Consider the following 14,901-nt stretch of genomic DNA (forward strand, 5'->3'; position numbering starts at 1 on the left):
AGCGTGTCGCATCTATCTAACGTCCAATGCATATAATCATTAGATACAAGTGAGACAATACACCATTGCTATCATTTAAAGTTTTAAACCATGTTTCTATTTTTTGATAGTTGGTTATGTTTTGACATAAATGCTAATTACCTGTTTGGATTTGAATTTGATTTGTTTTCCTTTTTAATTATTGGGTAAAATATTGTTGATCTTTCATAATAGGGAATAAGATATTTTGCTTTTATTTGCCGATGGTTGGAATAATAGATAATTTTACACATGTAAGTAAAATTGAAAATAATGGGAAAAGTGAAAAATGCAAGGGACACATCCCTTCCCACACCCTAATCAAGTGTTAACTCGTGATTGGTGTATAAGTCGACTCAAAATGCTTAGATACTAGAGGTGGACTCGTGTGAAAAGTGTTAACATCCAATCACAATTTGACACAAAAATAGGGTGTGAATTTGGGCATAGGAAGGGGTGTGTTCATAAGAGGACTTTGGAGAAATACATGTTTTGAATGTCAGCAATAGATAATGTTCTAAAGTATTGCATTTTGAGAAAAGTTGTTCCATTCATGGTACTTTTGTGGTGTGCACGTGATTAATGAACATCGCGTGACCCTCAAAAGGTACTTCAAAGATGTATTGTGGCAAAATGCCAATAGTCTAGCAAGTCATTGATATTGTTTAGTTTTATTTATAAGGAGAACCATCGTTTAATTCCCTCATCCCTATCAATTGTACAAATTGAATTACAAAAAAAAAAAAAAAAAAGACGTCTTATCTTGTACCAATTAGTTTCACTACAACATTTTATTTCTTTGTTATCGATAATGACCTGATGCAATAGCATTGAAGAGTGGAGATTAAAAGTTACAAAAAGTAACTTTCAATCTCAACCATTAAATAAAAAAAATATTAAAAAGATGTAGAAAGTTAAAGTAAAAAGTTAAAAATGTAAAAAAATTTGTGAAGGAAATTATGTAATTGCATGATGCAATTGTTTTTTAGTAATTGCATTTGATCTCAATCCGCATATTTTATAGTGTCTTACGTCCTCGCCCACTCTACTTTGAAAAATAATGGTATCAAGTGGAGCATTTTTTTAATGTTTAGACTTCGGATTCTAAAAAAAGTGCAAAATTAATTGCATTTAATTTCAATCCACATATTTTATAGTGCCTTAGGTCCCGCTCACTCTACTTTGAAAAATAATGGTATCAAGTGGAGCCTTTTTTTTTTAATGTTTGGACTTTCGGATTCTAAAAAAGCTAAAAAAGAGCGGGCTGTCCTCCCCTTGTTCTGTTTCCATGGGAAAGAAAAAGAAGAGATTTCGTATTGGTAGCTCACACTGACGTGTTCCTTATATCCTTTTTACAAAAGACGACGCCAATATTTAATTGAGGAGTTACAACTACTTACAAATTACATGCAAGCACCGACCCATCCCATACAAAAAAAAAAGTCAAAAGGTGGACTTTTAAACGCAAAAACATATGAAAGGCATCATATTCTCCATTAAATACATTATTTCCGTTAACAACAACCCTTTCTTTGGGCCGAAGTAAAACAGTGAGATTAGGTAGCCCACATTGACGTGACGTGGCATTAATTATTTTAGCTTGGCAAAACTTAACGGGCAAGAAATTGTAATCCATCGCTATCACGGCTCCACGACAGGAACACGAAGCGAAACCTTGGACTTCACAAATAAAAAAATATCTATAATTGTGAACTACCAAAAATGCCCTTCAAAGATAACCGTTCAAGGGGTAAATCTTTAACTTGCGCAAGAAGTAGAGGGGCCCTTTTGGGTACTTCTCTATATATAAAAGGAGTCGCTTTCACAGGCTCACAAAATGCACGCCTATAAGAAAGGGTTGTCAAGCACAGAGAGATTGATTCTACAATTTTCATTCACAATATACTGAACTATTTGATTGAGGCCGTAGAATCCAATGGCTTTGCAATCGATGTCCCGAAACGACGACGTAGCTAGCAAAATCATCGAAACGATTAGGGTTAGAGTACCTCAGGCCCAGAGCTCTTGTGCCTCGTCGAGTTGTTGCTCGACCCGGTTCATGATCCAGAACCACTCCAACTTCAAGCGGAGCGGTGCTCCGGCCCGGTTCATGTTCTACCAGGCCGGTTCGTGGATCGATTTTCCGAGCGAAGTGTTCGGAGGCCTTCGATTAGGGTTCTCCGAAGGCAAGCCTGTAATCGACTTGTCGATTGGAGGAGCTAAGTACCTATTCGATTTTCTGCGCATGTTGCAGATCGATTTCGTGACCGAGAATCGGAGGTCCATTGCTTGGATCGACGAGAACGGTAAGTGCTTTTTCCCCAAAGTTTTCGTCGACGAAGAGTTCGAGGAGGAGGAGGAGAATCATGCAATTCCGAAGGTCGAGATTGAGATTCGAGTTGGCAAGGACGGGAATTCAAATTCAAATTCGAATTCGAATGATTCGAATTCGGGTAAGCGGAAGAGAGTGGAATTCGAATCGACTTCGAACGAGGACGAGGCCGAGGTCACTTCGTCGAAGAAGAAGCTGCGAGACGACGAGGACGAAGAAGATGGTGCAACGAAACGGCTGCGTTTAACGCCTAGTTGGCCGAATGCGAAGCCTTTGGGCCAAGGAGATAGAGAGTACTCTGTATATAGCAATTTGTTGATTAATGGGCTTAGGAAAATCAATCTTGAAAAATATGCTACTATTACTGCAATTCACCAATGTACGCGTACAGGGCCATTGGAAAGAGCTCGCTCACAAGTTTTTGAGAAGCAGATTCAGATTATCAAAGCAGCTCGAGGAGCGTCAAATACTGTGTTAGCGTGGTATGGGGCTTCGGCGAAAGGCGTGGAGGGGATTTTGAAGCATGGGTTTGCAGTACCAAGCAATGGGACTGGTATATATTTGTCCCACGTGGACTTACCTCATACAAGGTAGATTAGCTGTATGTGATTATATTATGTTTTTAAATTTTTGAGTTTATATCTGTTTGGTGGTTTAACGAGTATGACTTCAGATAGAATAGAGCGGAGTTATGTTGTTGTTGTTGTTGTTGTTGTATTTAATGAGAATTATTGGGGCTAATGAATTGATGGGTTGGGTTTTGTTTCAGTGCTCTGCGATCGGGGGCAGATGATAATGGCGAAAAACATTTAATACTTTGTAAGGTAATTTTGGGTAATATGGAAAGGGTTGGGCCTCAGCAATGCCATCCTTCTAGTGAAGTTTTTGATACTGGTGTGGATGATATTAAGAATCCGAAATGGTATATGGTATGGTGCAACAATATGAACAGCCATATTCTTCCTGAGTGTGTTGTGAGCTTCAAATCTTCAGGTATATATGAATGAAGGCTTCATCTTCTTGGTCTTGCTTTGATTTTTGTACTACCTTGTTTTTCATTTTTGGAAACTGATTTTACTGTTATTGTTAATTTTTCAGGCTACTTGAGAGGACATGGTAAGTATCCATTTTCCCAATTATTTTCAAAGATGAAAAGTTCCCTTCCTGCTTCGAAAGTTCAGGACTTGATGGCTTCGTATGACATTTTTAAGGTAAGAAAGTGGCTTTCCAATTTTGGGAAGACTATAGTAGTACTTTTTGTTTTTTATGCCAAGTGATATGCAAGAACTAGAAAGTTAATTTGTAAAATTATTATGGCTTACAACAGGCTGGGAAGGTGGCAAAAGTTGATTTTATAAAACAGTTAAGATCTGTTGTGGGAGATGAGATGCTGCGGTCAACCATTCAGGAGATTCATACTTCAGAATGGGATTCTTCCTAGATTTTGTTTCATTTGGAGGATTTAGAAATGCTTTTGTCATTTATATCTTTCACCTCAAAAAAAAGAAAAGAAAAGGAAAAAAAAAAAAAAACCTTTTGTCATGGTCTATTGAATAGTACATTACATGCTAGGATTAGCAAGCAAAGACAACCATATGAAAGAACAAAAAACTAGTTTGTAGTTTTTTTTTTCCTTTTTTTTTTTTTTTTTTGGTATTGAAGCACCTCACCATACAATGGGCCAACTATTAAGTTCATAAAAAAAAGTTTTTAAGTTTCATAGTTTGGAGCTAATGTTGTTTGGGTGTTTCTACTACTATTTAAATCAATTGAATAGAATGGTTGGCATTATGGTTCAGATGTTCAGTGTAAATATATATATATATATATATATATATATTTTTTAATTTAAATTTTTGTAGGTTCTGTTGTTGTTTTGTATTCTTTTGGTTTTGTAATTCTGCATTGGTGGCTATCCCTAGGGCCTAGGGGTGAGATTTGGTAAGAAGTAGAGGTGGTTAGTTCATGAGTTTGTTGTGAAGAACTAACGAATGCAAAAATTTACTTAGTTCCATTATGTAGGATGTGGATTTTAACCTAGATATGAAAATATAAAACAAGAAGGGAATTTTTTTTGTGAAATCCTAAAAATAATCCTAGGTTGAGAATGATTTTGAATAAGTTTTTGAAGTTGAACTAGAGCTTGGTGAGGAAGGCATTCTTGTGCACCATAGTGAAGTGCACATGACCTTCCTAGTGTGGAGGAGATGAGGATGGAGGGCTTGGTCATCCATTGAGAATGTTGAGAAAACCTTTGCAACTTGCAAGGTCTTGAAGCATATCGGTGCCTCTCCTACTACTGAAAAAGTCAAGGATAGCTACTCAATTTGTGCCAATAAGGGTAAGATGTGCAACCACCCTTGCATCAATCGCAACGGCCTACTAAATGTTTTGAAAAGCTGGAAACGAAGGAGGCTAAGCTTGTGAAGGCCTTTCGGAGCATTCTCGGAATTGATATTGTCAACACGGGAGGCTGAATTTATTGAACTGTGCTTTAGGAAAACACCTCAAGAGGGTTGTCACATGGATCACGTTGGTTGTGGGGAACCTAGACTTGATCTATAGGTCATTTGAGAAGAGCACAAAGGTTGAAGATGATGATGGTGCGGACAACAAATTGGACCTATCAATGCTAATTGATTTTTTTAATTATACATAAGTAACTAATTGATTTTGTTGGATTTGATTGATTGTGATTGAAGCTTATTGATAATAATTGATGCTGTTATAGAGATTTTTTTTATATGATGTTATCTCATTGTGATTTTATATTATTTTCATTTTTTTATGTAATTTGGGGACTCTTTTTAAAGGGCTCTAAAGTTCAATATGGTTAGCATCGATCATGGATTTATAAAATGTGGGTTGGGATTTTTCTTCTAGTCCTTGAGGATGATCCCAAGCAAGCTCATGTACTAAGTCCTAGGTTGTTATAATGCTTGATGCTGATTCCATGCAACCTTAGGTTTTGATTCCTAGCTAACCCTGTCCTCGACCCATCCCCTTACCAGGGTGAGCTAAGGCGGATTTGTGTTGGTCTCATGAGCTGTAGATATTGAACATCAACTTTAAACATTGGAAGTATCTCTAGTTCTTATTTAGAAACTAGAGTTCTATATATATATATATATATATATATATATATATATATAGGTCCGGTTAATGTATGCCCTAAGGGCATACATTAATCATCAATTTTAGGAAACTTTTTATGGAAAGTTGAAAAGGCTGTAATAATAAGTTTCTTAAAATGGTTTATTAATGGATGCTCGAAGGGCATACATCAGTAAAACCCTATATATGTATACATATGTATCTATATATATAAAGTAATAATGATTCTTTGAAAATAAATTGAACAATGAACAATGAAACCCTAGTATATGGGTAGTGTACTAAGGACACAAAGAAATTTTAGCCAAAATGACGAATCTAGAAATTCCTTTTAAGGAAAAAGAATGGTTGTTTAAGATAACCAATCAATCAAACATGGTACATAAAAGATGTAATATTATCTCCACAGACAGATTCTTAACTCCATCAAAAGTATGGAGGTTTCTCTCACCCTTTTTTTTTTGATAGGTAATAAGAGTATTATTAAACAAACTGAAAAACAAAAGAAAACAAATAAAAGGTGTTCATGATGATGAACACAAGGAAATGCAACAAAGAAACAAACAGCAGCAAACAGCCAGAAAAAACTTAAGTGCAATACTAAGAGAAGAAATAAACTCTGAGATAGTCGAACAATCCGAGAAGCCCCAACACCTAGACCAATCAAATAAAGTCTTTTGGCATAGAGCTTGTAATTGAACAAAGGATTTCTCGGTATCCTCAAAAGAGTGCCGATTTCTTTCCGTCCAAATAATCCACAACAAACAGCCAGGAACCATATTTCAAATATCTGAATTAAATTTTCTCAACCAATAGCTCCCAATAATACACCAAGCTTTCCACAGAGCCTGCCATGACCCATTGGATTCGAAAGATCTGAAACATATGAACCCACAGTGAGTAAGCTACAGGACAATGGATGAGGAGATGATCCATAGTTTCCTCGTTTCGATGGCACATACAACACCGATTCATCAAAATGTGCCCCTTAAAGCATAAGATTATCCAATGTAAGGATCTACCCATGAACTGCTGTCCACACAAAAAATGCCACCTTCTTAGGGATCTTAGCTTTCCAAACACCCTTCTATGGAAAATTGGAGACAGCTGCCACCCCTAATGTAATTGTAATAGGAGCGGGTATCAAACCTGTCATTCCCATTAAGACACCAGAATGAAGTGTCACTCCTACCAACCCTAGGAATCTAAGATTGAATGAGCTCAAGGAACGAGAAGGTAGCCTCTAATTCCCTTTCATGAAAATCCTTATGAAATCTCAAGTTCCAAATTCTATCATTTCCACCCTCCTGATAGTATAATACATCAAAAATGCAAGCTTCCTTGTCATTAGAACACAAAAACAACCGAGGATAGAGCATTCTAAGTGAGTTATCTCCAACCCACTTGTCATGCCAAAAAAGAATACGAGTGCCCTCACCCACCACTAAGGCCACATGTTTGGAGAAACTCTCCCAACCATCATGAATACCACACCACAGACCACATCCGTGAGCCCTTCTACATATTTTAGTAGTCTACCTCCCTTGACCCTCTCCATATGTAGTTGCAATAACCCTCCTCCAAAGATGAGTGTCTTCTCTTCCAAATCTCCATAACTATTTCCCTAACAAGGCTTTATTAAAATGCACTAACTTCTTGATCCCTAAACCACCCATTTCTAACGGTAAACACCTTCTCCAAACCACCCATTTCTCTCACCTCGAATGGCCTACATCACCCAGTTAGGCATCACAACAACAACAACAACAACAAAACCTTTATTCCAAAATTTGGGGTATGGGTTTATGGCCCCTTACAAATCAACAACATATGCCTTCCAAAGCTCTCTTTTCCAGCTTGCCAATAACTTCACCACCCTTCTCGGCAGGTGCCATTGCACTCCAAAAAGACAAAAAACTCATGACCATAAATTGTACGCAGAGTTACAATGAAGTAATAAATGTTCAGTTGTTTGCCCTTTATGTTTGCACATGCAACATTAATCAATAATGCAATTATTCTGCTCTCGAAGATTCTCCATAGTGATGATATACCTAAGCTATTGTCCATCATGAAAAAGCTACATTTGAAGGAATCTTAACCTTTCAAATGCTTTTATATGAAAAGTAAGGGGAAAGTTTATACAAACCCATGGGTAGAACTCACTTTTAAAACCGGCTTGCAAAGGGAGGGTGCTCAAGAGCTTATAAACACATTGTTACGCTTACACTTAACCAATGTGTGAGACTAGGATCATAACATACCATCATGCTTTGCAATCAATGTCCACGACGGCTCACTCTAACGACATTGACCTGTTGGTGGTTAAGCTTACACTTAACCAATGTGGGGACACTAGGATCATAATATACTATCACGCTTCGCAACCGATGTCCACGACGACTCACTCTAGTGACACTGACCCGTTGGTAGCGATGTCCACGACGGCTCACTCTAGCAACACTGACCCGTTGGTAACCCATTTTCTTTTTGATGGCTCCACTCAACTATCAGCAATTTTAATCCAGCCTCTAGGGGGCTCATTTCGGGATTCGACCACAAAGCTGCAACTCATTTGATCCCGTACTCAATGAGCTTACACTTAACCAATGTGGGACACTAGGATTATAACAAAAGCCCTGCACTTAGAATCTGATAATACAACTTGACCTCAAAAATACCGCTTTTAGCCGAGTCCAAAACCTCCAATCCTCCTCATCCCTATCAACTTTAACGGAGTAAGAATACCATGAAACAATTGCAAACTCCTCACCTCCTAATCATTAACAAATCTAGTAAACAAAACATCCCAGTTAATAACTCCATGCCAATTCATGTTAGCCACCACAAGATCCTCTTTATCTCTGGCTATGTAGTACAATATCGGATTGGCATCCTTCAAAATTTTATCCTCACACCATAGATCAAGCCAAAACCGAACTCAGCGACCAATACCACCCCGAAGTTGACTTACTATGAGAACCTCCCCCAGCTTTTTGGATATGTTTCCAATAGGGATACTCCATAAGGTTCCTTAATCACATCAGAAGTCCAATCCCCCACACTACACCCATACTTCAAAGCCACTACATTTCTCTATACAGAGTTAGGTTCATTGGCATATTTTCGAGCCACGTCCCTAACAAAACATTGTGGAAATGCATAAGGCTTCTAATTCCTAACCACCACACTGGTCTGGATCACAAACTGTCTTCTAGTTTACCAAATGAAATTTAACCTCATCAATTAGCCCTCCCCTCAGAAAATCACTTTGTAATTTCTCAAAGCAATGACAGCACTGAAATAGGTTGGTAAACCAGATGGGGTGCTCTTTATTAAAATGGTTTATGATTATATAAGAACTCATTGGTTGTCAAATCATTTCTCAAGTCAGGATTTGGTACATTGTGTAACTAGAAAATGAATTTTGGAAGTAAAAATGTTTCAAATATATGTATATTTCTAATGGCAGTTATGCTTCATTGCTTTGGTGGAGAACGTTTTCTGCATTCATGGTGTTCGATATGGTAGAAAACACGTCAACCAAAAATGGTTTTTTTATTATTTATTTTTGGTGGAGAATGGAAAACAATCCTAATTTAGTTAGAAATGTTCTCCACTATTTAAATGTGTTCAACACATTTCTAGAACGTTACATTTTTTTTTATTGTTAGACATTTTTAGAATGCTACATACAGGATAGATCACCACAAATAAACCATACACAACAAAAGACTTTCACTAAGGTAACTTCTCTCCACAAATCGATTGTTGATCGACTCTTACTTTTTCCATATAACCTTCTACTCTCAAACAAACCCATTTCATACTTGATTTATTTTGTAAATTCTGGATTTGGGGTCTGTTTTCCTATTTGAGGCTGCTGGATGGTGCTATCTTCTGTTTTATGATTCATTACATGCTGCAGTCAAAGATAGTATTTTGAACTATGCTTCTGAGTGCAGTATAGAGAAATTCTAAAAACAGAATATGTTGATACTAATGATATAGATCAAATAGAGCAATAGAGTTTAAAACTACTTTTCAAGGGCTGGACTTCACGGATAGATTTACAGGGAAAAGAAAGAAAATAAAATTTTTGTTGAAATTTATGAATTCTGAATAATAATTTGAGTACAACATCTTGCACACTTTTAGACCATATTATCTTGTTAGAAAATATTTAAACAAAGTAGAGGAATTTCTAACCATTGGAGAATGCCCTCCCCTTCCTAACATTCTGTTAAGTTAAATGGACTAAACCTCCTTCAAGATGTTTCAAACTTAATGTAGATGAAGAATTGGAGATGGAAGGATAACTTATGAAAAAAATTTAGAAGTTAGTTTAGATGCAAAGGTAGTGGAAGGCATACATTTTTTGTAGTGCTTATGGTTATGGGTGTCATTAGGGAGTATAGTTCAGTGTTTGGGTGCAGAATTCCATACGAGCAAGGAAATGAATAATATACCTCTTATGGATATTTCTCCTTGAGTATATCTTTTCCAAGTAGGTGTTTGCTATGGCATATATGTGTTTTTCCATGGGTACAGCATTCTTTGTGGATGGGAAACTTTGTTACCTGTATGTTAACTTTGTGGGGAAAAACGTGAATCTCTAACTAGTTTAGGATTAACATTATTAATTACAAATGTCACATCCTTTTTTGCTTCTCCTTTCCTTTTTTACTTCAGTTCCCAAGCCACAAAAATCTTTCTAATGCATGTGCTAGATTTAGTGTCTGTTTGGGAATAACTTTTTTAGCTTTTTGCTGAAAATGTTTTCCTGAAAGTCTGCTAAAGTATAGTTGTACCTTGAAAAAATTTGAAAAAGTGAGAAAAGGCAGGAAAAAGTGAGGTTTTAAAAAGCTGTATATAAAAACTAAAAGCTGAAGCTAATGCCAAATAGGCTCTTACAAGAATGTTTTTCTTGTGTTGTTGTTTATTTCTTATCTCTTTTCTAGAAGTCATCTTCTCTCTTATACATGTGGCTCCCTTTTCCTTAAAACATACATTTTTTGTTACTCAAGGGGGTTGAACCTAATTGTAGTTTAAGTACTTTTTTTTGGTGTGTTTCAAAAAGGAAGCACAAACACACCAATTTTCCCTATGTGTCTATGTTCAACACATAGACACAGATACTCCAAGCGTGTCCAAGATGTGATGGGCAAATAACGGAAATAATTTTGAGTTTGAATTCAGGATGGACACTAGGGTATGGTTCCAAAATGGGAGGCTTAAAATTAGGGAAAAAAATGCGAGGGCTTTTTTTTTTTTTTTGTGTAGCTGTCCAATGGTATGCAACTTTTTTGAGATTTGGGTGTAATTTTGGCCACCAATGATGGATTCCTTTAAGAAGAGATTTCTTGTTGGTGGTGACCTCCACAAAGCAGACAAATATGAGACATGGGAATTCAGGCACTAGCTGAGTTTTGAGCCCCCTGAATGGAACTCTCTTTCTCTGTGTGTGAGATTGAGTGAGGAGGATGGACATGGAGGAGGGGCTATCTACCCGTGGCAAACATTTGAGCATGTCCTCATATGGTCCTTTTTTCTGGGTCAAGTAGATTAGGAGGCAACATGGAATTGAATTGATGCTATTGGGCCAGTGGATTGGGTTGGGCAAGCCATTCCAAGGGGCTCTTCAAACATCATTTGGCCACAAAACACTGAAGTTGTGTTGAAAGGTCGGCCAATGAGATGATGGGGGATAAGATTCTCCTTGTCAATACGGAAATAGCCTCACCAGCGAAGGCTAGAAGTATTGAAGGAATGGGCACATCATTAGACATCTTTTCCAAAGTTTTAGTAGAACATTTAAAAAAAAAAAGATTTGATGTAGAGCATTTTTTTTATAAAAAGTTTGGAGTAAATATTTAAAATCTTTTAAGTTTCTTATCTAATTTTTAAACCTAAATATAACATGAAATATATTTAGTTATTTAATTATATATTTTATACCCACATATTATACTTTAGTTTTTCAAAGTTGTTATCAAATTTCATCAAAATTCATGTGTTTATGATTTAATGAGTACTTAGTGGAACATTTTTATTTATTCTATTAATTACTTATTGAGTTGATGAAAGTAGAACTAGTGTAGATGATGATCAATGAGATGTTAAAACTGTTAAGACCTTGTTACCTCTGATTTGGAATCATCTACAATGTCGAGTGCATATATTTATAGCAACAAGAGCTTGGCTTTTTTGGGTGTGTTGATATATACATTACCTTTTCTTTTGGGGATGTATTTCCCTTTTTTTTTTTTTTTCTTTTTTTTTGCTTTAGTTGGTTCTGTTGGTGCTTTAGTTGTGTTTCATTGTTATGCTATTGGAAACATATGAAAAACCATGAATAAGGATGGTGTATTTTGCTGAGTCATGCTGGGCAATGATGATAGCATAGTAGAAAGTTCCAAGCAAGTTCATCTTTGTTGTATTTTAGAGCTCTTTGAACTTATCATTTAACATAGTAGTTCAAATTTTGATTTCGGTTTTTCTTTATTGAGTTTCCAATGTGTTGTTTTTTGTTTGTTTTGTTTTGTTTTTGATAAGTTCCAATATGTTGAAATTATCTCTCTTGTTGGAGACTTTTTTCCTTGGAAGTTCTGGAGTTGGAGCTTTTTCTTTTGGATTTACAAATTAACAGGTTACTTTTCCTCTTTGATGTTTATATTTTAATATGTTTGTGATATATCTATATAAAACTTACAAATATAGTTGACTCCTTAAATTTGGCCATTTGGCTGGCATGCATCTATTGAGATTTGAGGGCTGCGAAAATTGGGCAACATACACCTGCAATGAAGAAGGTAATATTGAGATTGATGTCTATAAACCTTGTGCTGGGAAAATCTAAGTGATGCAAAGGTATGCCGTTTTGTGTGCTTAGTTGTCATGCACCTCCTGATTGATCTGGTGTCATCTTTCACAGGAACAGCTGTTATCTTAAGAATATTGGCAAGGAAAAAGGCACAAGAAGGAATAATTTATTTTGCTGAGTTGCTGAGAGAAGAGCTGACATTGGCAAAGTTGAGCAAACAGCTCTTCAATGTCAAAGGGTTGCATTGACCTTTATTTCAGGTCTTTATTTTCATTGCATCTAGTTCTTCATGCCAAATGCATTCAATGGTTGAGCCTGTTTTGGCTTTAGCTTGAATCCAAATGTGCCTGCATGTGCTTTTCATTGGAGCCTGACATGAATTCATAGAGCTAGTTTTGACTCTTATCAAGTTTGATCATGCTTTTATGTCCTAAATTATGCTCTGTTTCCAGGAGATGTCTGAACTTTTGTAGTTGAGCAAACAGGTCTTCAATGCCAAAGGGTTGCATTGACCTTTGTTTCAGGTCTTTAGTTTCGTTGCATCTAGTTTTTTATGCCAAATGCATTCAGCGGTTGAGCCTGTTTTGGCTTTAGCTTGAATCCAAATGTGCCTGCATGTGTTTTTCATTGTAACCTGACATGAATTCAAAGAGCTCGTTTTGATGCCATCTAGTTTGATCATGCTTTCATGTCCTAAATGATGCTCTGATTCTAGGAGATGTTTGAACTTCTGTAGCACATTACCCTTTTATTTTTTGTCATTGCATCTATTTCTCCATACCAAACAAATTCAGTGGTTGAGCCCGTTTTAGGTTTAGCCTAAATCCAAAGTTGTCTTTGTGTTCTTTCTATTGGAACCTAACTTGAATTCATAGAGCTGGTTTTGAACTATCAAGTTTTGATTATGCTTTGCATGTCATAAATGATGCTCCATATGTCTGAACTTCTGTATTAAAAAGACCCTCTCTCTCTCTCTCTCTCTCTCTCTCTCTCTCTATCTGGGGGGGTTGGTTAACCAGATGTGCTAGAATTTGCCTTTGTTTTCTCAATTGTCTGTGACATGAATTCATAGAGCTGGTTTTGAATTCTATCAAGTTTGATTATGCTTTGAATGTCATAATTGATGCTTTGTTTCTAGGATATATTTGGGGGGTGTTGGTTAACCAGATGTGCTAGAATTTGCCTGTGTTTTTTCAATCTTGCCAAGAACTTGGTAATATTGGTTATAAAAACTGAGAACTGTATTTTGAAATATGTGTGAAAAATCATCTCGGCTGAGAGATTAAATATCTGTTAGATTCTGGTGAGAGTATATGAAATTTCAGACTAGAATATCTGTATATTTTGCATATCTCAGCTTGTTTTGGCAAAAAAGTAACCTGTGAATCATTAGTGGTAGGGAGATTTTAATACTTTTCATAGTAATTCAGGAAAAAAAGAGAGAGAAAAAGGGAGGCCTTCTCTTTGGGAGTTCTTTTGGAGGTTCTAGAGGCCTAATGATCACTCTTATTGATCTTGGGTTCTCTGGTAACCCATTCAAATGGTCAAATAAAAGACATGCTTTTGCAAATGTTAAAGAGCAGTTAGATGGATTGGGTGGTTGCCCATGATGACTGGTGTTCTTTGATTTCAAAAGGCATCAATAGGCATCTTTTGATACCACTTCAGACCATGTCCCTCTTATCTTTAATTCTGGTGAAGATGTTGCTCGAGTCCATAGACCTTTTAGATTTGAAGCTATATGGATGATGACTGTTGATGAGGGTAGCTCTAGGCTGGTTAAAGATACCTGGTCCTCATGCTCACAAAGAAATTGAAGGTCACAAAACCATCTTCCTTGATAAAAATTCAGCAAGAGGATACTTCAGCAGAAAACCTTGATAAAGAAAAGTTTCTTGCTCTGGGCTATCGTGAACAACTCAAGCCTGAAGAAGTCCTGGGGAAGCATAAGTCTCATCTGGATTGATTAGCTGGCCTGGGGCTGGATCCAAACACCAAGTGTTTTTATTTATCTACTAATATTAGAAGAAAAGGATCCAAAGGGTCCTTGGTGAGGTTCCACGTCATCACAAAAATATTTGTAGGAGAAAAATCTGTCACTTTTTGAAAGACAACCAAGATGCAAGGATTTTGGGTAGAAAGAAAGGATGTGGGAAGTAAGGTTTATTCCAAAACGAAATAAATGCTTCCCTTTGCTTGCCCTGGTAGAAGAAATTAGACAAGCTATGTTCGGTATGGGAACAACAAAATCTCCTGGTCCGGCAAACCTTATTGGAATATCATTCACCATGAGATTAAAGAAGTTGTGAGTTTTTTTCTCGGTTCCTTTTTAAGTAAAATTTCTTTTTCATCTTTCCCCCTCTTGGGAAGGGGGATTTGAACCTAAGCTCTTCACATGGAAAGAACTAATACCACTGAGACAAGATTATTGGCCTCCATTAAAGATGCTTAATTCTGCTTTAATCCATTTCAGATCTATTAGCTTTTGTAATGTTGACTACGAGATTTTTTTCTAAAATCTTGGTTGGTCGTTTAAAATCTGTCTTGCCTTCTCTTATATGCCCTTGGCAAACAACTTTGTGTTGTGGAGGCAAATCTGAGAAAACATTACTTT

The 14,901-nt window shown here is 36.6% G+C and overlaps 1 protein-coding gene and 1 long non-coding RNA gene across 2 annotated transcripts; both read left to right on the forward strand.

The window, feature by feature from the left end:
* The first annotated feature begins 1,850 nt into the window (after nucleotides 1-1,850).
* LOC142611840 (putative inactive poly [ADP-ribose] polymerase SRO2) lies at nucleotides 1,851-5,031 on the forward strand. The gene is made up of 4 exons (XM_075783981.1): nucleotides 1,851-2,940; nucleotides 3,120-3,343; nucleotides 3,449-3,561; nucleotides 3,678-5,031. Exons 1-4 carry the CDS (start codon nucleotides 1,955-1,957, stop codon nucleotides 3,789-3,791), a joined length of 1,437 nt encoding a protein of 478 aa, XP_075640096.1. The 5' UTR covers nucleotides 1,851-1,954; the 3' UTR covers nucleotides 3,792-5,031.
* A 6,427-nt stretch (nucleotides 5,032-11,458) lies between these two features.
* LOC142611841 (uncharacterized) lies at nucleotides 11,459-12,955 on the forward strand. Its single transcript, XR_012840131.1, has 2 exons — nucleotides 11,459-12,276; nucleotides 12,399-12,955. It is a non-coding gene; the product is annotated as an uncharacterized LOC142611841 (long non-coding RNA).
* Nucleotides 12,956-14,901: the final 1,946 nt, after the last annotated feature.

The sequence above is a fragment of the Castanea sativa genome, chromosome 10, assembly GCF_040712315.1.
Source record: "Castanea sativa cultivar Marrone di Chiusa Pesio chromosome 10, ASM4071231v1".
In the NCBI taxonomy this organism is placed as follows: Eukaryota; Viridiplantae; Streptophyta; class Magnoliopsida; order Fagales; family Fagaceae; genus Castanea; species Castanea sativa.

Coding starts and splice junctions, on each gene's coding strand:
- LOC142611840 (XM_075783981.1), top strand. CDS start 1,955: ATGGCTTTGCAATCGATGTCCCGAAACGACGACGTAGCTAGCAAAATC. Junction 2,941..3,119: donor GTGGACTTACCTCATACAAG/GTAGATTAGCTG, acceptor GTTTTGTTTCAG/TGCTCTGCGATCGGGGGCAG. Junction 3,562..3,677: donor CTTCGTATGACATTTTTAAG/GTAAGAAAGTGG, acceptor GGCTTACAACAG/GCTGGGAAGGTGGCAAAAGT.